The sequence below is a fragment of the Anopheles ziemanni genome, chromosome 2, assembly GCF_943734765.1.
Source record: "Anopheles ziemanni chromosome 2, idAnoZiCoDA_A2_x.2, whole genome shotgun sequence".
Classification (NCBI taxonomy): domain Eukaryota; kingdom Metazoa; phylum Arthropoda; class Insecta; order Diptera; family Culicidae; genus Anopheles; species Anopheles ziemanni.
Genome location: NC_080705.1, coordinates 22757605 through 22776943, shown reverse-complemented (window position 1 = coordinate 22776943; position 19339 = coordinate 22757605). Strand labels below are relative to the sequence as shown.

The window sequence follows — 19339 nt, the reverse complement described above, 5'->3', positions numbered from 1 at the left end:
AACCCCATACAAAAAAATGTAACACAAATCGCGCCAGGGCCTACCAGACTTTGACCCTCTGTGTACGTGGATAGTCCGTCCTCTCGTACAGGGGAGGGTCCGGTCTCGGTTAGGATTCCACCCCACGCCGTCTAGGTGGTAAGTCTTGGCGCTCCATGAGCCGATTTTTTAACCGGCGCTACCGCGCGACTGTCGCGGACCCCCTACGCAAATGTTAAGATGCTGAGATAAAACTGTGTTTCATCTTAGTGGCCGTTGAAATCGAAAGATATTTTTGTAACAATTTTACATCTGTGAAGTTCTACATTCTTTTGGAGTGTTTACAGACTTTTGTGTCGTGTATTGTGTTTTACAATTGGAAAAGGTTCGTTATTACTTAAAACAATTACAATGTTTCGATATTGTTTTTTATTACAGTTTTGTTTAACCCTTTTGAAGATGTGAAGATTTTTCATTGCGAGTATTTTAAGAGATTCGGAGATACACCGAAAAAATTCCATGCGGGCAATTGAACCCTTGCAAAAAATTCAACCAGTGCACCACTTTACCAGTTCAGTTCGAAGTCCCAAGGCATGGGACATTACCTAAAGCAACTTGCTATAAGGTTTGAACCAGATAAAGCGGTATGTTACTCTTCTGTTTATTACTCTTGCAACTCTCATGATGCAAATGAAATTCTAAAAATATATCCCACTAGTCTGAGCTTGTTGCATTTTAAGTTTGTAAATTTAAATTTAAACGTGTGGGCAGCGGGTAAAGTTATCTTGGTCGCTATCGTCATTTTTGACAGTTCGGCGGTTAATCGATTGATGCCAACCGATCGGTTAACAATTTCAACTTATCGTTCGTTATTTTACAACGTATCGTGTCGCGCAGTTAGTCAAAAACTCTGCACAATCCAAGACGCTGAAGTTAATTTCGTAAGATGGATTCTATAAATGAGATTGTGGAAGAATCAGCAATTATTGATAACATAAATGAGCAATTTGTCCAGAGTTTTGAACCGGAATCGGTCACCATCACGGATACCTCTCCAGGTATTACAGGGGATTGCATCGTTGAACCGAACGAAGCAGTCCTCGCTACTACGGATTCAGAGTCTCAGTTATCAACCATTCAAAATGGGATTGCAAAATTAAACCTTATTGCACAAGACACGCAAAATAATACCGACGATGAGTCTGCATCTTTGGAGGAAGCAACGCGCAGCCCCATGCAGGTACAGATATGTATATTTAGTTATCCTTACCTGGACGATGAAAGAGGCGTAAGAACATTATGACGTAAATATGCAATCGATCCAGAAAGAAATCGCTCAGATAGTGACAACGTAGTCATAGAAGCCACCACTTACTAAAAGGTTTTAACCAAACCGACTCCTAATTTGTGATATACTACACTATATTGAACCTACACATTTCGTATGAAACCGCTATCGCACAGTTTGTATAAAAAGAATAAAAATGTTTATCAATCTGGCTCTTGCAGATCCAAGCAAAACAGATGTTGGATAATGGCCTGGTTCAAAGCCTTAGCCAAGCGGAACTGGCCGTGGAACTGATCGAGCTTCGGTACGCGAAAGATAACGCGATCTGGGCCGCCACGCAGTGTCACACAATCGATGAAGCTAAGGATCTTCTGCAGAAGAAGTGCGAACTGTGTCTGGTAGTATTCCCGATGAACGAAATCGTGACCATGCTGAAATGCACTCACACGTGTTGTGTGGAGTGCGCCGAAGGGTATTTTTCAGACGAGATCTCTAACCGATCGATTACAAACTGCGTGTGCCCGTACTGCAAAGAACCGAACCTGAAGGGATCGGATATAACTGAGGATGCCAAATTGGAGTACTTCTCCAAGTTGGACATTCTTCTGAAGAGCATTGTCGACGAGAAAGTGTACGATCTATTCCAGCGCAAGATTCGCGAGCGTACGCTGACGCAGGATCCGAACTACAGAAGGTGCACCATCTGTGCCAGTGGATTTATCGCGTTGCCCAAGGGAAGGAAGATAACCTGCCCCGACTGTGGATCAACTACTTGTGCATCTTGTCAAAAACCGGTAAGAGAAAGGGAAAGAATGTATTTGAACCAAACTTAAAATCTCCATTTTCCATCGTGTTTTTATATAGTGGGAATCGCAACACAGTGGACTAAGCTGCGAAAAATACGCCGAATGGAAGAAGGCAAACGATCCGAAGTCCCAAGCCGAAGGGATTGAGCGGTACCTTCAAATGCATGGGATTAATTGTCCTAAGTGCAAATGCCGTTATTCATTGGATCGTGGAGGCTGCTTGCACTTCACCTGCCCGCAGTGCAATTTTCAGTTTTGCTATGGCTGCAATAAGCCGTTTACAGCAAATTGTAGTGGATCATCGTACTGCGCCAGCCAGGGCAAACTACACGCGCATCATCCACGAAATTGTGTTTATTACTTACGGGATAAAGAGCCAGAAGAATTACAACAATTACTACGGGTACGATGACTTTAACAAACTTACAGCTCCACACTGTAAATTTCATTTCATTTTTTCACTTTTTTAGACGAACAACATATCTTATGATACGGAACCATCGGAAGAATTGAAACAAATGAATGGGTCTAGTCGGATTCTAAGTTGTCCCATTCGAATTCCGAATGAGTTAATGGGCGGTTCCCCGGATACGACGTGCAGTGTAGAGGTTCCGCAGAATTACGGAGGAATGTGCAGGTACGATAATTCAATGATTTAATTTTACAACATTCCACCAAGTTTCCACCAGACTCGCATTAATAATATCCGTGCCTGTAGTAGTCGGATGATCAACATTTCAATATATTTTATCAACTATCAGACCATAGATGATCATAGTTATACGGTCGAATTACGAAAACTATTCATGGTTATTCGTTAGATAATTACCAAATATGGTACTTTGGAGTCTCTTGAACAACTGGATACTTTAATGAAGAATGTTGATTCTGTTCTTTACATGACTGCTCACACGCCGTACCGATTCTACTTCCCTTGGCCATGTGATATGGGATGTTGGACGGTGCCTTTTGTCGCCGGACACCAGGTGAGTGAAGGCAACCACTTTTACCTCCTTTTATTTCTTTATTTGCTTCTTCTAGAACCCATTACATTGAGTATTTGGTCGGTGAAGTATGGAAAGCACAAATCGATCCGGTACCGATAATGGATCTTACCGATTGTATGCAGGAATTGCGCAGGCGTGGCATACCACTCCCGGATCGGGGTGCCTATGACACCGATCCAATCTATCGAGAAATGTGTCAAAAGGTAAGACAACTACTACCAGACATAAAATTATAGGAATTTACTATTTCACTTATGCCTTTGGTAATCTATCATTTAAATCGTGTAAATTCTAAACAAAATATGCCAATACGCCGGGGAAAAACAACACTGTCGCATGAGGGCTTTCTTTCATTGAGAAAAAGAAAATTTCTTTAAACTGGACCCGCTTGAACGTTATTAGTTACCGCGTGACTACATAAGGCGTACCATACCAAAAACTTGGTACGGTCGAGCTCCAGCGTACCATACCAAATGCAACCCAGCACTTCTGGGTTGGCTGGTTTGACACTTGGAGCGTACTAGTTTTTTGGTATGGTACGCCTAATGTAGTCACGCGGTTACAGTTGAAAGGGGGTTGGAGCTGGAGTTACTTTTTTGCTGGAGAAACTTTTATATTTGGTACATTTGCGAAAGAAAATAACATGTTTCACCATTCTTACCTCGCAGGCCATTAAACAGTGGATACCGCTCATGAAGTAATGAAGAACGACTGTCCAATCCAGCCGAATACTCGTTATTTAGTTTTCATTCCATCTGCTGCCCGTCAACTGCTTCACACTATGATGCACAAATCCTGATCAATATACGATTTGTTTTTAAAATTCTTTACTATAGCAGTTAATAAATCTAAAAATTCTTTGAGGTACCGTAAGATCGTTGTTTTTATTCCCCAAAAATCTATGAAGTATGAACGGCGGTACACAGCAGCATCATTAACAAATGCTAAAGCGCAAACTTTAATTGGTGAACAATTTGTGTTCGACCAAACAGGTCAGTTTTACATTTTGCCTTTCTTTTTCTTGCCTTTTCCGTTCTGGGCTCCCCGTTGAATTTCCTTCGAGGACATTTTATCAGTGAGCATTTGTTGAATGGTGCGAAAATCTTTCGGCTCGAATCGTTTCGGTGGTCGCGTTAGGTGAAGAGAATTTGGAGCTTGCGGTTTCCCATTTTCTGAAGTTTCCCCGTTTTCCATATTGTTGGCTGGTATGTTTTCGTTACCGTTTACGCTCATGTGGTCCGTTTTACTCCTTTTCTTTCCTTTCTTTTTTTCCGTTGCTAACGGAACAGCTATGGTGGGTTGGGGTTGCTTAACTTTTTTCTGTGCAACTTTGGTCTTGAATGAGCATACCAAGCAGGTGTATTTCTAGAAGAAAGCAAACGCAATGATAAGCAAGAAGCCTCAAAGTAATAATCATTCATTTTCATACCGCTACCAAACTAGTCCGCTTCGTGAGGTATTGCACCAATGACATCTGCTGTTTCTGTTTTTTCTGTTGTTTTCTATGTTTACGGCTTAGATTATACTTTGCTATCTGCTTCCAATTCTTTCGTTGGGGAGGTAATATATCGACCGAAAAGTGACCGTCGGAGAATGGTGTAAAGCATTTCCGACATGTCGTTCTATCTGCCGTCAATGGATCGTCGCTGTGCCTCAACGCTGCAGTTCTGAAACACCGAAACGCGGTTGAGATTGCAGAAGGGATTGAATCGAGAAAATGCTTACCTCAACCCTAATTTAAGCACGGCTTGAAATTTATTCGCGGATGGTAATAGATCGCTACATTTGTGAAGATGTATGGCCTTAATTTGCGACTGCATTTTCTAACGGTATATAAACGACACTCTACACAACGATCGGGGTATTTTGTCGGATTCAAATTGGAACGTGGAAATTTATTTACGTTTCACGTGCGTTTATTGACATAAACAAACTAACTTTGACAGTCGAAGGTTCACCACGATGGTGAACCATTTATTCACCTCCGAGGTTAGTAAAGCGAAGCAATATTTCCTCCTAAAGGTTGGATTAACATAGCGTGTGACGTATCTTTTTCTGGATGTTGAGGAGTCCAAAAATCAACCGAATTTTCGAACGGTCGGTTTTGTCTTATCTGAAAAGTAACCTATGTTGCACATCGAAAAGTTTAGAGTAAACATTCGTGTAAAATTGATTTACCGACATGAATTTGTACAACAAAAGATTCGTTACATATATTACTGATTGATATGCATTTTGATTCGTGTGGTAGCAGCTAAGCAATCTGAATTGTATGATCTAATTGATCATCTAGATTTTATGTTTTATAAAATGGGATCAAAGCTTCGTTCACGAATGATTAATTATTTTATCACGAATTCCATGATGGCGCTTCACATGACTTAACCTTTTGGGGATTTTTATAGAAACGTCAAAACGTTCGTGAAAGACGTACCCATATTATTAGGCACCTTGGTATCTGATCTAGTCGGTCGTTTCGTTTATTCTGCGTGCTTCTGTGGACGATACGGAAGGCAGAAAATCGAAAATTATTCTCATCACGGCCAGGGCTCCATCGTAGGCCAACACCTGTTTCGCAGACGCGTCGTGCACAGTACTACGTGCAAGCAGAATGTCGTTCATCGCACGCAATGTGGCCAGAACGCTGGTGCAGGTAAGCGCACCATCAGGATTGTTTTTCGCAAATGTTTATGTAACACCCGTTAGAGCACCGTTCCGATTTTGTGGGACGACAATGTGAGAAAGTGTAGCGAGCTAAATGTTACCGGAAATTGGTTTCCCTTGCAGGCCTCATGCCGTGGAATTCACTCCACGACCGTCGCCCAGAACCCGGTAAGTGTATTGTGGTGCCTCTTTCGACGGATTTGTTTGATAACATCCTTCTTCCCGGTGTCCTTCCCAGCGGTCGAGCGCGAAAGAAGGTCGCATCACGTGTACCCTGATTCCCGGCGACGGTGTCGGTCCGGAGCTGGTGTACTCGGTGCAGGAGGTGTTCAAGGCCGCCGACGTGCCGGTCGACTTTGAGGCGTTCTTCCTGTCGGAGGTGAACCCGACGCTCAGTGCCCCGCTCGACGATGTCGTTCGATCGATCCGCAAGAACAAGGTGTGCCTGAAGGGTATTTTGGCGACGCCGGACTTCAGCCGCACCGGCGAGCTGGAAACGCTCAACATGAAGCTGCGCAACGAACTCGACCTGTACGCGAACGTGGTGCACGTTGTCAGCCTGGAGGGAGTGAACACGCGCCACAAGGGCATCGATGCGGTCGTCGTCCGCGAGCAGACGGAGGGCGAATACTCGGCCCTTGAGCACGAGACCATTCCCGGGGTGATCGAGTGCCTGAAGGTCATTACCGGCCAGAAGTCGGCTCGCATTGCTAAGTTTGCGTTCGACTATGCCACCAAGCACAACCGCAAGAAGGTCACGTGCGTCCACAAGGCCAACATCATGAAGCTTGGAGACGGATTGTTCATGAGGAAGTGCGAAGAGGTAAGTGGTAACAAATGGTCGACCAAATGGATGAATAAATTATATTTCCGTTGTATTTTTTCTTCTAGATCGCCAAGCTCTACCCAAGAATTCAGTTCGAGAAGATGATCGTGGACAACACAACCATGCAGCTGGTCAGCAATCCGAACCAGTTCGATGTAATGGTGGCCCCGAATCTGTACGGTAACATTATCGATAACATCGCGTCTGGTTTGGTCGGTGGTGCCGGTGTCGTGGCTGGCTCGTCGTTCTCTGCCGAGCATGCCGTGTTTGAGCCGGTAAGTTCACAATGGTTTAGTCCTATTGAAAAGAATCAGTTAAAAGTTTCGATGCAGTTGTCGCAGTTTCTGAACTGTAATGTGAATTTAACCTCTCTGTTTTGAAGGTCTCACTTTCTCGTTAAATTGGCTTTATCTAGTTGAAAAATAGATTTAAGCATAAACATGCATAGCAGAATTTTTGAAAATTTTTAATAATGGAGCACTGATTAGCTTACGATCCGGAACAAACTAATATTCTTAGCTTTCCAAATGGCAAAAATATGGGCCAGTAAAATGTTTCGAAAATATTGAACGATTCTTTAAAATCGACTCTTATTCTTATACATACATCCAACAAGCAAATAGCGCATTTTCCCTACAATCATACTTTTATATTGTAAAATTATTATTTATCCATCGAATCTTTCGTAATATTCTGACATAAATCCATACTTGAATAATTTAATAATAATTCGATAAATGGCGGCGATTACAGTCACTTTTTGTAAAAACTGGTATATAAACCGAAAACCTTAAACTAAGCTTAACATACATCAACCGTAAAACCTTAGATTGAATTCATCATACTTCACTTGTTACTAAGCAATATTTTGTTCACTTTTAATGCATCTTTTCTATGGCAATAATAAAACCGTTGTTTGTTTCTCTTTCTACGTTCAGGGTGCACGACACACGTTCGCCGAGGGCGTGGGCAAGAACATCGCCAACCCGACGGCAATGCTGCTCTGCTCGTCCAAGATGCTGCGTCACGTGAACTTGATGCCGTACAGCAAGATGATCTTCGAGGCCGTACAGAACGTGCTGCGCGCTGGCAAGGTTCGCACCAAGGATCTCGGTGGTCAGAACACGACTAACGAGTTCACTCACGCCGTCATCCACAACCTGCGATAAATGTTTCGCACGATAATGCCCGACCGTCGTTCCGAAATGTTCTCTACGCAAAGGGAACCTACGGTGGTTTGATTTTGCTGGTGATGATGATGATGATGATGATGATGAAGTACGTGAGGCGAACGGGGCACAGAACGAATTGATAATACCCTGATAGCAGTTATTTCCTTTTTTGCACTCTCCTCAATCACCTTTTTTCTCAAATCTCCTCCTGCGGGATCACAATAGTACTTTTTCGTTAGATTTTATTATCTACTCGAGTCTTTCTTTTAGTCTAACTTATTTTCTTACCATTACCTAATGAACTTTCTCCGGCAAAGCTTGGTCTACTTGCGAGGCGCCCACCTCCACCCCTTCCCCCCCACAGAACGAATGCAAAAGATATCGTCGATAGATTTTAATTAGTGCAAATGTTTGTAAAACAAAAGCCAACTTACCTATTTATTCAATTTACCAAAGGAAAGGAAAAGCACGCGAAAACGGCGTAAGGATATGTAAGACGAAGCGTGTGTGCGAGTGTGGCCGCTTCGGTATGATGCCATCGAGGATGTGATTAGGAGTTGCTTAGGAAGAAGACAAGAGTATTAAGAGCAAAATCTTGCAATAAGCGGCACCGGATGCACCGAAAAGTGCAGCACACTCTACTACTACCTGTTGTACGTTGCTAGTGAATGACGAGTCTTCGAATAATAATAAATTTTAGCGCGATAACGTTCGGCTCCTGAACGCTTCACTCTGTAGCTTGCTTTATTGTAGATCGTACGCAACATTGAGGATTTGGTAAACTAACAGACAATTTTGGCTGGCTTACTTCTTAACTTTCTTCGGTTTTGCCAGCTCCAGAATGCGTTCGCTCGCCTTCGCTCGTAACGCGTTCGGTTCCACGGTGAACGGATTGTCACGGTATTCGTTGTTCACGTTGGTATACCGCTTCGCTACGGCCAGCTCGGCGACCCGACTGGATGCCTGCGCTTTAAGTGCACGCTCCGGCACGCCTGTTTCCTCCACGATCGGTCCCTTCGCTCGCCGGCGACGTGCAATCGGTTCGGCCAGCTTCACCACGTGATCGGTCGGGGTTGCTTTCATCGCAGCAGGCGAAGCCGCCGGCACTTTCTGTTCCTTTCCGAGTCCGAACTTCGACCGCGTGGATCTCGGTGCGGCAAGGCTTTCGATGCGGTTCAACAGAGCCGCCAGGGGTTTGCGGTCACGCTTTGGCTGCTCCGTTGCCGGCGGTTGTTTCGGCTGCGCATTCCGGGTGAGCCAATCGCGATGTTTCTGCCACTCGGCCGGTGACATACCCTTCAGGTCGCTCGCGTCGGGTAGCTGCACGTTCGCCAACCGGCTGTACACGGTGAAGATACTTTTTTTGATGCGCTTCTCGAGTTGCTCCTGGCGGTTGCGTGCGATGAACCGTCGGTACTCTTCCTGCGCGGCCACCAACTTGCGTACGTGCGGCTCGGCCAGCTGCTGGAGGCGCTTGGACGCGAACGGTTCGTTGTACGGGCGGCATACTTCCGTGCCCGTGGCAAATCGCTGCACCGGCTGGGGTTGGTATTTGCGGTTTAGTTTGCGTGGTTTGGCCAGGTACTGAATTCTTCGAGACGTTCTATAGCGCTTCAGCTTACGCTTTTGCTTTCCAGCAGCGTCCATTTCCCCTTCCAGCTGTTTACCGACCACGCAGTGGCATGGTGTGTATAGCACCGTATTTCTGTAAGGAATAATTGCCATTGTGTAATGGAATTCTTTAATTTTTGTGCGCTACTTTCAAGGGCCGCTAGCTTCGTTCGCTCGAGTCTTGATTCATCAAACTGAAATTTAATGGCAAAGCGCACAATGTTTACTATGATCAAAGGAATTTCATAATCAGACTGTTGATACAACAAAACAGTCCACTATGCTTAGCAACGGTTTGTGTACTTACAAAACGATAAAAATGACCGAATTCTTTTTGACCGAGTTTTGAGCACTTTGGGATCAAAACAAACGAATTTATTTTTACTATACATTAGTTAACAGACAAAGGATACGGTAAAATATCGTGGAATAGCTATGCGATTTTCCCACGTGTCGCAGAAACTGATTTTATCTTATCGTCAACGATTTCCAATGAATGCGACCCCACTAGCTACCCCTAGGGTAAGATATTTGTCACTCTCTTTGTTTAAAAGTTCCGTTTTATTGTTAACGGCTATAAGATCAACGATATATATTCTTTATTCCATAAAATCATAAAACAAAAGTTCGTTCATGTGAGGTAAATAATAAAATTTATTTAAAAATGCGAACAGAAAGATAACAGAAATGAAAACTAACAAAAACTGTGCTACAAAATATCATTTGTTTAACACTAAACAGGAGACCGACGACATGGAATCGGAGTCGAGCACCGGACGCTAAATATTAACACGATTAGTGATCCAGAAAATTGGAACACACAAGAGTTACGGTAAAACCAACGCTTTCTTTTCTTACGTACTTAAGGCTAAAGGTCCATTCGGTGAAGGAGTTGTTGTTTGTGGTGACTTTTGATGCTGCGGATGATACACGAAACAGCTCGCCGAAACTGATTGTCTTTACTTGCTCGGGTAGAACTTCTTGGTCGAATCCTTGCCCATGTCGACCAACGTTTGTGCCGGCACGAACGGCGCACCGTACAGGTCGGCGTACGAGCGCATCTTGTCGACGAGCTTGCCGGCTCCGTACTGGTCCACCCAGCGGAACGGTCCGCCGGTGAATGGTGGGAAGCCGAGGCCGAATACTGCACCAACGTCGCCCTCTAGCGGGCTGTCGAGGATTTTCTCCTCCAGGCAGAGCACGGCCTCATTGACGAATCGCGAGACCATGCGCAGCTGCATGTCCTCCACGCTGTTGGCGCCGCGCGACTGTAGGGCGTACTTTTGCTTCAGGATGGCCAGCGCATCCTGGTTCACTTCACGGTTCTTGCTGCGACCGCCAGAGTACACGAACACACCCTTGCCCGACTTGCGGCCCATAAAGCCGGCCTTCACGAGATCCTCCATGACGCCCAGGTTGCCACCGGAGAACCGGTCGCCGAACGCCTTGGCCAGATCGACGGCAATGTGAGCACCGACATCGATACCGACCTCATCGGCGAGCGTTGCCGCACCGACCGGGAATCCGAACGATTTGGTCATCTTGTCCAGGTCCTTCGGGTCAACGCCTTCCTGCAACAGTCTTTAGTAACGTAATAAAAAAAGGTGAATGAGTTTGGTTTACTCGTTTGAACCATTGAATGTGTCTCGTACGCTTTACCTGATTGCTTCCGACAGCATCGTCGACAGGATGCGGGTCGTGTAGAAGCCGGGCCCATCGCCAACGGTGATCACAACCTTGCCCTGACGCAAGCCAACCTCAACGGCGGCCGCGGCCGTCTCCTTGGAAGTGCCCGGATGCGTGATAATCTCCAGCAGCTGCATCTTGTCGACGGGCGAAAAGTAATGCATACCGACCACATTCTCTGGCCGCGAGCTGCCGGCAGCAATCTTCGTGATCGGAATGGCGGACGTGTTGGTGGCGATAATGCAGTGCTTCGGTACAACCTGCTCCAGCTCCTTGATGACACGGTGCTTGATGTCAATGTTCTCGAACACGGCTTCGATCACGATGTCCGCCTGGCGGAATGGCTCGTAGCTGAGCGTGGAAGTGAGGTTGGACAGAATCTGATCACGCTCGATGCCGCTGATACGCTTGCGCTTGATCGCGTTCTGCAGACCACCCTGCACCTGCCCGATACCCCGGCCGAGACCGGCCTCGGTCGTATCTTTCATCACCACCTGGTATCCCTTATCGATGCTGACCTGAACGATGCCGGCACCCATGAGGCCCGCTCCTAGGACACCGATCTAAACGCAACGAACGAAGAAAGAAGCGTGAACCAAGTGAACCTGATGAAATCAATCGGCCAAATTAACCGTGCCGGAGCTAGTACACTTACTGTCTTCGGTGGATTAGCTGGCTTTCCGAAACGGTTCTTTTTGCACTCGGTCTGCCCACGGAACAGACCAATCAGACCCTTCGATTGAGGTGTTTGGGACAGCTCGCCGAAACCCTTGCGTTCGGCCTCGTATCCGGCCTCCTGCCCTTTGTCTACACCGACTCGGATCACTTCCAGGATCTAGAGAGAAGATGAGAACATTTTAAAAATAATATTGAGTACCATTATTCAACACACCAGCGATTGTAAATTTGTGTTAAAAAGCATACAAAATATTGTAGCATGTTATAATAATCATGATTGCGTTATTAAATCAACTGGTACTGTTGCAATATCATGTACTGCAGTTGGAATAAATACTGCTACTGTCATGATATCATCTGAAAATTCCTGTATCAGTAAATTGCAGGTTTAACACAAGTGTTTAATTTAGCAATATTGTGGCAAAGGTGAAATCATCAATGTAAACAAAAACTCGCATCGATGGTAGTAGAATGCCAGATTAATTTACGCATGTTATTCAAATTGTAACGACATAGAAAGTTGTCCAAACAATTGGTTTGTAGTTATGCGCTTGTTTAAATTATCAGTAAACACAAGTGTTTAATTTAGCAATATTGTGGCAAAGGTGAAATCATCAATGTAAACAAAAACTCACATCGATGGTAGTTGAATGCCAGATTAATTTACGCATGTTATTCAAATTGCAACGACATAGAAAGTTGTCCAAACAATTGGTTTGTAGTTATGCGCTTGTTTAAATTATCAGTAAACACAAGTGTTTAATTTAGCAATATTGTGGCAAAGGTGAAATCATCAATGTAAACAAAAACTCGCATCGATGGTAGTAGAATGCCAGATTAATTTACGCATGTTATTCAAATTGCAACGACATAGAAAGTTGTCCAAACAATTGGTTTGTAGTTATGCGCTTGTTTAAATTATCAGTAAATTACAGGTTTAACACAAGTGTTTAATTTAGTAATATTGTGGCATAGGTGAAAACATCAATCCAAACAAAAACTTGCATTGATGGTAGAATAATGCCAGATTAATTTACGCATGTTATTCAAACTGCAACGACATAGAAAGTTGTCCAAACAATTGGTTTGTAGTTATGCGCTTGTTTAAATTATCAGTAAACACAAGTGTTTAATTTAGTAATATTGTGGCATAGGTGAAAACATCAATCCAAACAAAAACTTGCATCGATGGTAGAATAATGCCAAATTGATTTACGCATTTTATTCAAATTGTAACGACATAGAAAGTTGTCCAAACAATTGGTTTGTAGTTATGCGCTTGTTTAAATTATCAGTAAATTTCACGTTGAACACAAGTGTTTAATTGAGTAATATTGTGGCATAGGTGAAAACATCAATCCAAACAAAACTTGCATTGATGGTAGAATAATGCCAGATTAATTTACGCATGTTATTCAAATTGTAACGACATAGAAAGTTGTCCAAACAATTGGTTTGTAGTTATGCGCTTGTTTAAATTATCACTAAACACAAGTGTTTCATTTAGTAATATTGTGGCATAGGTGAAAACATCAATCCAAACAAAAACTTGCATCGATGGTAGAATAATGCCAGATTTATTTACGCATGTTATTCAAATTGTAACGACATAGAAAGTTGTCCAAACAATTGGTTTGTAGTTATGCGCTTGTTTAAATTATCAGTAAACACAAGTGTTTAATTTAGTAATATTGTGGCATAGGTGAAAACATCAATCCAAACAAAAACTTGCATCGATGGTAGAATAATGCCAAATTGATTTACGCATTTTATTCAAATTGTAACGACATGGAAAGTTGTCCAAACAATTGGTTTGTAGTTATGCGCTTGTTTAAATTATCAGTAAACACAAGTGTTTAATTTAGCAATATTGTGGCAAAGGTGAAATCATCAATGTAAACAAAAACTCACATCGATGGTAGTTGAATGCCAGATTAATTTACGCATGTTATTCAAATTGCAACGACATAGAAAGTTGTCCAAACAATTGGTTTGTAGTTATGCGCTTGTTTAAATTATCAGTAAACACAAGTGTTTAATTTAGCAATATTGTGGCAAAGGTGAAATCATCAATGTAAACAAAAACTCGCATCGATGGTAGTAGAATGCCAGATTAATTTACGCATGTTATTCAAATTGCAACGACATAGAAAGTTGTCCAAACAATTGGTTTGTAGTTATGCGCTTGTTTAAATTATCAGTCAAATGCAGGTTTAATACAAGTGTTTAATTGAGTAATATTGTGGCATAGGTGAAAACATCAATCCAAACAAAAACTTGCATTGATGGTAGAATAATGCCAGATTAATTTACGCATGTTATTCAAATTGTAACGACATAGAAAGTTGTAGAAACAATTGGTTTGTAGTTATGCGCTTGTTTAAATTATCAGTAAACACAAGTGTTTAATTTAGCAATATTGTGGCAAAGGTGAAATCATCAATGTAAACAAAAACTCGCATCGATGGTAGTAGAATGCCAGATTAATTTACGCATGTTATTCAAATTGCAACGACATAGAAAGTTGTCCAAACAATTGGTTTGTAGTTATGCGCTTGTTTAAATTATCAGTAAACACAAGTGTTTAATTTAGCAATATTGTGGCAAAGGTGAAATCATCAATGTAAACAAAAACTCACATCGATGGTAGTAGAATGCCAGATTAATTTACGCATGTTATTCAAATTGCAACGACATAGAAAGTTGTCCAAACAATTGGTTTGTAGTTATGCGCTTGTTTAAATTATCAGTAAATTACAGGTTTAACACAAGTGTTTAATTGAGTAATATTGTGGCATAGGTGAAAACATCAATCCAAACAAAACTTGCATTGATGGTAGAATAATGCCAGATTAATTTACGCATGTTATTCAAATTGCAACGACATTGAAAGTTGTCCAAACAATTGGTTTGTAGTTATGCGCTTGTTTAAATTATCAGTCAAATGCAGGTTTAATACAAGTGTTTAATTTAGTAATATTGTGGCATAGGTGAAAACATCAATCCAAACAAAAACTTGCATTGATGGTAGAATAATGCCAGATTAATTTACGCATGTTATTCAAATTGCAACGACATAGAAAGTTGTCCAAACAATTGGTTTGTAGTTATGCGCTTGTTTAAACGATCAGTAAAATGCAGCATTAATATAAGTGTTTAATTTAGTAATATTGTGGCATAGGTGAAAACATCAATCCAAACAAAAACTTGCATCGATGGTAGAATAATGCCAGATTAATTTACGCATGTTATTCAAATTGCAACGACATAGAAAGTTGTCCAAACAATTGGTTTGTAGTTATGCGCTTGTTTAAACGATCAGTAAAATGCAGCATTAATATAAGTGTTTAATTGAGTAATATTGTGGCATAGGTGAAAACATCAATCCAAACAAAACTTGCATTGATGGTAGAATAATGCCAGATTAATTTACGCATGTTATTCAAATTGCAACGACATTGAAAGTTGTCCAAACAATTGGTTTGTAGTTATGCGCTTGTTTAAATTATCAGTCAAATGCAGGTTTAATACAAGTGTTTAATTTAGTAATATTGTGGCATAGGTGAAAACATCAATCCAAACAAAAACTTGCATTGATGGTAGAATAATGCCAGATTAATTTACGCATGTTATTCAAATTGCAACGACATAGAAAGTTGTCCAAACAATTGGTTTGTAGTTATGCGCTTGTTTAAACGATCAGTAAAATGCAGCATTAATATAAGTGTTTAATTTAGTAATATTGTGGCATAGGTGAAAACATCAATCCAAACAAAAATTTGCATCGATGGTAGAATAATGCCAGATTAATTTACGCATGTTATTCAAATTGCAACGACATAGAAAGTTGTCCAAACAATTGGTTTGTAGTTATGCGCTTGTTTAAATTATCAGTAAATTACAGGTTTAACACAAGTGTTTAATTTAGCAATATTGTGGCATGGGTGAAAACATCAATCCAAACAAAAACTTGGATCGATAGTATAATAATGCCAGATTAATTTAATATTAAAAATCGAACGGTATAAAATGACTTATCAACTCACCTTCAGCGGTGCAGGGTAGAGGCCACCGGATAGCTTCATTACCTGCTCCCGGGCCTTCTCGAACACCTTGTTCTTCACCCACTCGATGCCGAACGCAAAATCGGTCACCTTAGCCACGATGCCAGTCTTCTGTCGGTTCACCTTCAGCTTTTCCGAGGCCAAATCCTTCGCCACTTGAATCGCAACATTCTCCAGATACTCGAGCGTGTTCTGCTCGGCAGGCTTCAAACCGGGCCCGAGCGGATTCACCAGCAGATCGACGATACCCAGTTTCTTTGCCTTATCTGCCTTCACCGACTTGCCAGTGAGAGCAAGATCGAGCGCCGTCGGGATTGAGGTGAGTTTCGGGAGTCGCTGGGTACCACCGGCACCTGGGAGGAGCCCAAGCATTACCTCCGGCAATCCGAGGACCGTTTTCTTATCCTTCAGAGCTACTCGATAGTGGCAGGCGAGGGCCAGCTCGAGTCCTCCGCCGAGGCAAACACCGTTGATGGCGGCCACCACCGGTTTGCGTGATTTTTCCAGCTTGCTGAACTGTATCTGCCCTTCGTGAGACACCTTCGTGGCTGCCTCTACCGTTTTGCATTGCTCGAGCATGGTAATGTCGGCACCGGCAACGAAGCAGCCTGGTTTACCGGAGATCAATACGGCCGAGTTGACGGACGGATTCGTTTCGACCTCCCGCAGCACGGCATCGAACTCGGACTGTACCTCGGCGTTCAGGGAGTTTACTTTTACGCCGGGCGAATCCAGTGTGATTACCATGACATTGTCGACGATGCGTGTTTTCACGTGCTTGCCAGCCGGGGCAGCTGTGGCTAGGTATCGGGTTTGCATCTGCGATTGAAGTGCTGTAAAGAGAAGATAACATGTTGTTCCGTGTTATTATTGATTACACGATTAATCGATCCACAGGCTGCCGGAAGATCCTACTTCTAAGGTGGGTTCCCGGCCATCGGTATCAGCAGGAAGAAAATGATAGTATGTAGGATTATTATGAATTGAAGCTGATTTCATAACGATGTCTGTTCATCGAGTCAAAACTTATCAGCTGAAAAGAAGAGTTCGCTCGTGGTACACCGGGTGGACGTAACGAAAATTCCATCCCAACGTCAGCAACCGGTGTCCGTGAGCTGGTATGTGTGCGCGGGCGAACTAGCGAGTCATGTTTATATGCTTCTTGCACCCGGCAATCACCTCCTTCCGCTCCGCGTAACATCTTCTACAGCACCATCGTCGCCAGTACAAAGTCCAACCTGACAATCCGTCGCGATTAGCGTGAATCTCGTGTCGAGATAAAATGGACCGACGCGGATTCAGTCTGTGCAACATTTCGGTTTTAGTCGGATGAGAAATAAAGTAATCCTTACCCTTCAGCCGCAACGCCCGTCCAAAGGTCACATTTCGTTGCACTGCCGCACCGATCAGTCGTACACTGGCCATCTTTCTTTTCTTTTACCTTGCTTTCTCCGATTTCGTTTCAATCGCCTTTTGCACCAAGATGAAAGTTAAATGACGATTAGTTAGAAATCAGTGGAGCATGCAGCAAAACGATGATTCTTCGATGAAGAAATCCGACACTCACTTGAAAAAGAAATGCAATAAGTAACTTAAATAAGAAAGACACACGGGATCCGGTACTTTCGCAGCTACCTGCGGCAAGTTAACTTCACGACTGCCTGTTGGACGACTGAGAATGGCTTCAACCAAGGTTACCAGAACGACGAACATATGCCTCTGACAGCTGTCAACATATTGCTTCGTACCAGTAACCTTGACCCAGTTCAATTTTGGTGAACCAAGTTTACCAAAAATAAAAAGATGATTTTTGTTCTAATAACGATTTTTTTAGTTTCATTTAGTTTTGTAATGTTAGATCTTTTTGATAAACTTATGTAGAATGACAGTGTAGTGAATGCGTTGAAAGTGTAATCAGAAATTTAGGGTTATCATAAAACTTTTGTGGTAAGAAATTACAATTTTGTGTTGCTCGTCCACAAATGGTTGTCCTTCAAAGTAGTAAACAAAATGATGGTACATTAACTAGAACAAAATAAGATTTGAAACTAGACAAATCTAGTTTGCAGTTCTTTTGCTCATTAGTAAAGAAGACTTCATTTATCTTCGATGTTGTTTTCCAGCTGCACTTCGCCCACAAAGTTTCTAAATTTTATCTTTGGAAGCCTCTGCTCTGTGCCTCCAAGTAATAGGAATGGTTAGAGAATGCATGAGGTAAGACATAGCTTATTTTCTAGCGATCGTTTGCATTACAAATGTATCACTATTACCAGTAGTTTCCAAATGCCCAATGAGGCTGATAATGAAGGAAGATGAGGAAAACCTGTCTGCAGGAATAAAGCTGGCGAAGAATCGAAAGAGTTACGACTGGTGCAGAAGGAAAGAGGCGAAGATAACCAAGTTTTTTGGGTAAGAACGTGTTTTTATTAGTGTTGTGCTTAATGAATCTTTTGGCGAGATTCATTCATATGAATCTTTTACCTAAGATTCATTCAGATGGATTCATGAATCTTTGCGGATTCGAATATTCAAAGCTTAATGAATTTTTCGAAACCTTAATGAATCTTCATGAATCTTTCATGGTTCTGTCATGAATCTCCCCGATTCTGTCATAGGCGTGGACAATGAGACCAAAAAAAAAAAAAAAAAAAAAAGGTGGTCCCTCAACCGACTTTTGGTTGGTGACTTTACATCATTTGGTGTGTCTTTGGGATTCATGAATCTCGCGGCGAAAGATTCATGAATCCCTTATAAGGCAGAGATTCATTCAGATTCATGAATCTGAATCCGATTTACACAACTCTAGTTTTTATTAAAAAATAACGTAATTGAGTTGAGTAGTAAACCATTTTAATGAGATCAAATACTTCAAAAGTATTCCGGTCTCCGTAATAAGCACGAATTCAAAATATTGTCGAGTAAATCAAAACTCGTTTGTCACTCGATTACAATGACGATTAACAACACAATTAAACCATAATTAGATCAAAGGTTATTTTCGCTTGTGTGTTTGAGAAACGAACCAAAACCGCCCTCCGCTAAAGCTTCTTGTCGGAATTCGTCATAACGGTGACGTCCGGCAGAAAGCAGGATTACACAGATCGACCTGAAAGTAGCGCAAAGTAAATACAAATATTTGCGCAACAAATTCAAATCGATGCACAGTGAGCAGGCTGAACAAACAGTACGAAACTCCCACCCCGCTGCGTTTTTCGAATGTTCTCGGCATCGCTTTTTAGGCGGAGGTCCTTTCGCGTAATGGGAAAATTGTAGTGCCATCGTTTCCTGCGGCGGCCCGCCGACACGCTCCCGGAAACGCTGGGAATCTAAAACAATCGTGCCGAGCAAAGGGGACGGATTCTGGCTTCGGATCATCGGGCATCAATCGAGAAATACGACACCTAATCAAGTGATGCCGAGCAATGGGGAGGACGAGATAACTCGAAGCTACGAGTATATTTTTATGTTGCGGTAGGAGTGCGTTGGCGGAAGTGCCAATGATTACTGCTTCCTCTGTCGTTGCACACCTCAACACCCTCAAGTACCGACCGGAGGTCT

At 42.5% G+C, this 19339-nt stretch overlaps 4 protein-coding genes across 4 annotated transcripts; 1 reads left to right on the top strand and 3 right to left on the bottom strand.

Moving 5' to 3' along the window:
* Positions 1 to 4079: 4079 nt before the first annotated feature.
* On the bottom strand, positions 4080 to 4900 carry LOC131293195 (uncharacterized). The gene is made up of 3 exons (XM_058321275.1): positions 4806 to 4900; positions 4510 to 4747; positions 4080 to 4445 (listed from the first exon to the last, which is right to left on the bottom strand). Exons 1-3 carry the CDS (start codon positions 4898 to 4900, stop codon positions 4080 to 4082), a joined length of 699 nt encoding a protein of 232 aa, XP_058177258.1.
* A 654-nt stretch (positions 4901 to 5554) lies between these two features.
* LOC131291593 (isocitrate dehydrogenase [NAD] subunit beta, mitochondrial) lies at positions 5555 to 7769 on the top strand. The gene is made up of 5 exons (XM_058320732.1): positions 5555 to 5733; positions 5868 to 5912; positions 5983 to 6567; positions 6636 to 6845; positions 7509 to 7769. The coding sequence occupies exons 1-5, from the start codon at positions 5692 to 5694 to the stop codon at positions 7737 to 7739; spliced, it is 1113 nt and encodes a 370-aa protein (XP_058176715.1). The 5' UTR covers positions 5555 to 5691; the 3' UTR covers positions 7740 to 7769.
* A 692-nt stretch (positions 7770 to 8461) lies between these two features.
* Positions 8462 to 9389, bottom strand: LOC131293194 (uncharacterized). Its single transcript, XM_058321274.1, has one exon. The coding sequence runs from the start codon at positions 9387 to 9389 to the stop codon at positions 8547 to 8549; it is 843 nt and encodes a 280-aa protein (XP_058177257.1). The 3' UTR covers positions 8462 to 8546.
* A 600-nt stretch (positions 9390 to 9989) lies between these two features.
* On the bottom strand, positions 9990 to 17441 carry LOC131282855 (trifunctional enzyme subunit alpha, mitochondrial). Its single transcript, XM_058312399.1, has 6 exons — positions 17349 to 17441; positions 17134 to 17251; positions 15764 to 16614; positions 11695 to 11874; positions 11013 to 11602; positions 9990 to 10934 (listed from the first exon to the last, which is right to left on the bottom strand). The coding sequence occupies exons 2-6, from the start codon at positions 17204 to 17206 to the stop codon at positions 10313 to 10315; spliced, it is 2316 nt and encodes a 771-aa protein (XP_058168382.1). The 5' UTR covers positions 17207 to 17251; positions 17349 to 17441; the 3' UTR covers positions 9990 to 10312.
* Between the last annotated feature and the right edge of the window lie 1898 nt (positions 17442 to 19339).

Coding starts and splice junctions, on each gene's coding strand:
- LOC131293195 (XM_058321275.1), bottom strand. CDS start 4,900: ATGCAGTCGCAAATTAAGGCCATACATCTTCACAAATGTAGCGATCTA. Junction 4,748..4,805: donor GTGCTTAAATTAGGGTTGAG/GTAAGCATTTTC, acceptor TCGGTGTTTCAG/AACTGCAGCGTTGAGGCACA. Junction 4,446..4,509: donor AGCGGACTAGTTTGGTAGCG/GTATGAAAATGA, acceptor GCTTTCTTCTAG/AAATACACCTGCTTGGTATG.
- LOC131291593 (XM_058320732.1), top strand. CDS start 5,692: ATGTCGTTCATCGCACGCAATGTGGCCAGAACGCTGGTGCAG. Junction 6,568..6,635: donor TCATGAGGAAGTGCGAAGAG/GTAAGTGGTAAC, acceptor TTTTTCTTCTAG/ATCGCCAAGCTCTACCCAAG. Junction 6,846..7,508: donor AGCATGCCGTGTTTGAGCCG/GTAAGTTCACAA, acceptor TTCTACGTTCAG/GGTGCACGACACACGTTCGC.
- LOC131293194 (XM_058321274.1), bottom strand. CDS start 9,389: ATGGACGCTGCTGGAAAGCAAAAGCGTAAGCTGAAGCGCTATAGAACG.
- LOC131282855 (XM_058312399.1), bottom strand. CDS start 17,206: ATGGCCAGTGTACGACTGATCGGTGCGGCAGTGCAACGAAATGTGACC. Junction 16,615..17,133: donor ACGGGCGTTGCGGCTGAAGG/GTAAGGATTACT, acceptor TTCTCTTTACAG/CACTTCAATCGCAGATGCAA. Junction 11,875..15,763: donor TCTACCCTGCACCGCTGAAG/GTGAGTTGATAA, acceptor TCTTCTCTCTAG/ATCCTGGAAGTGATCCGAGT.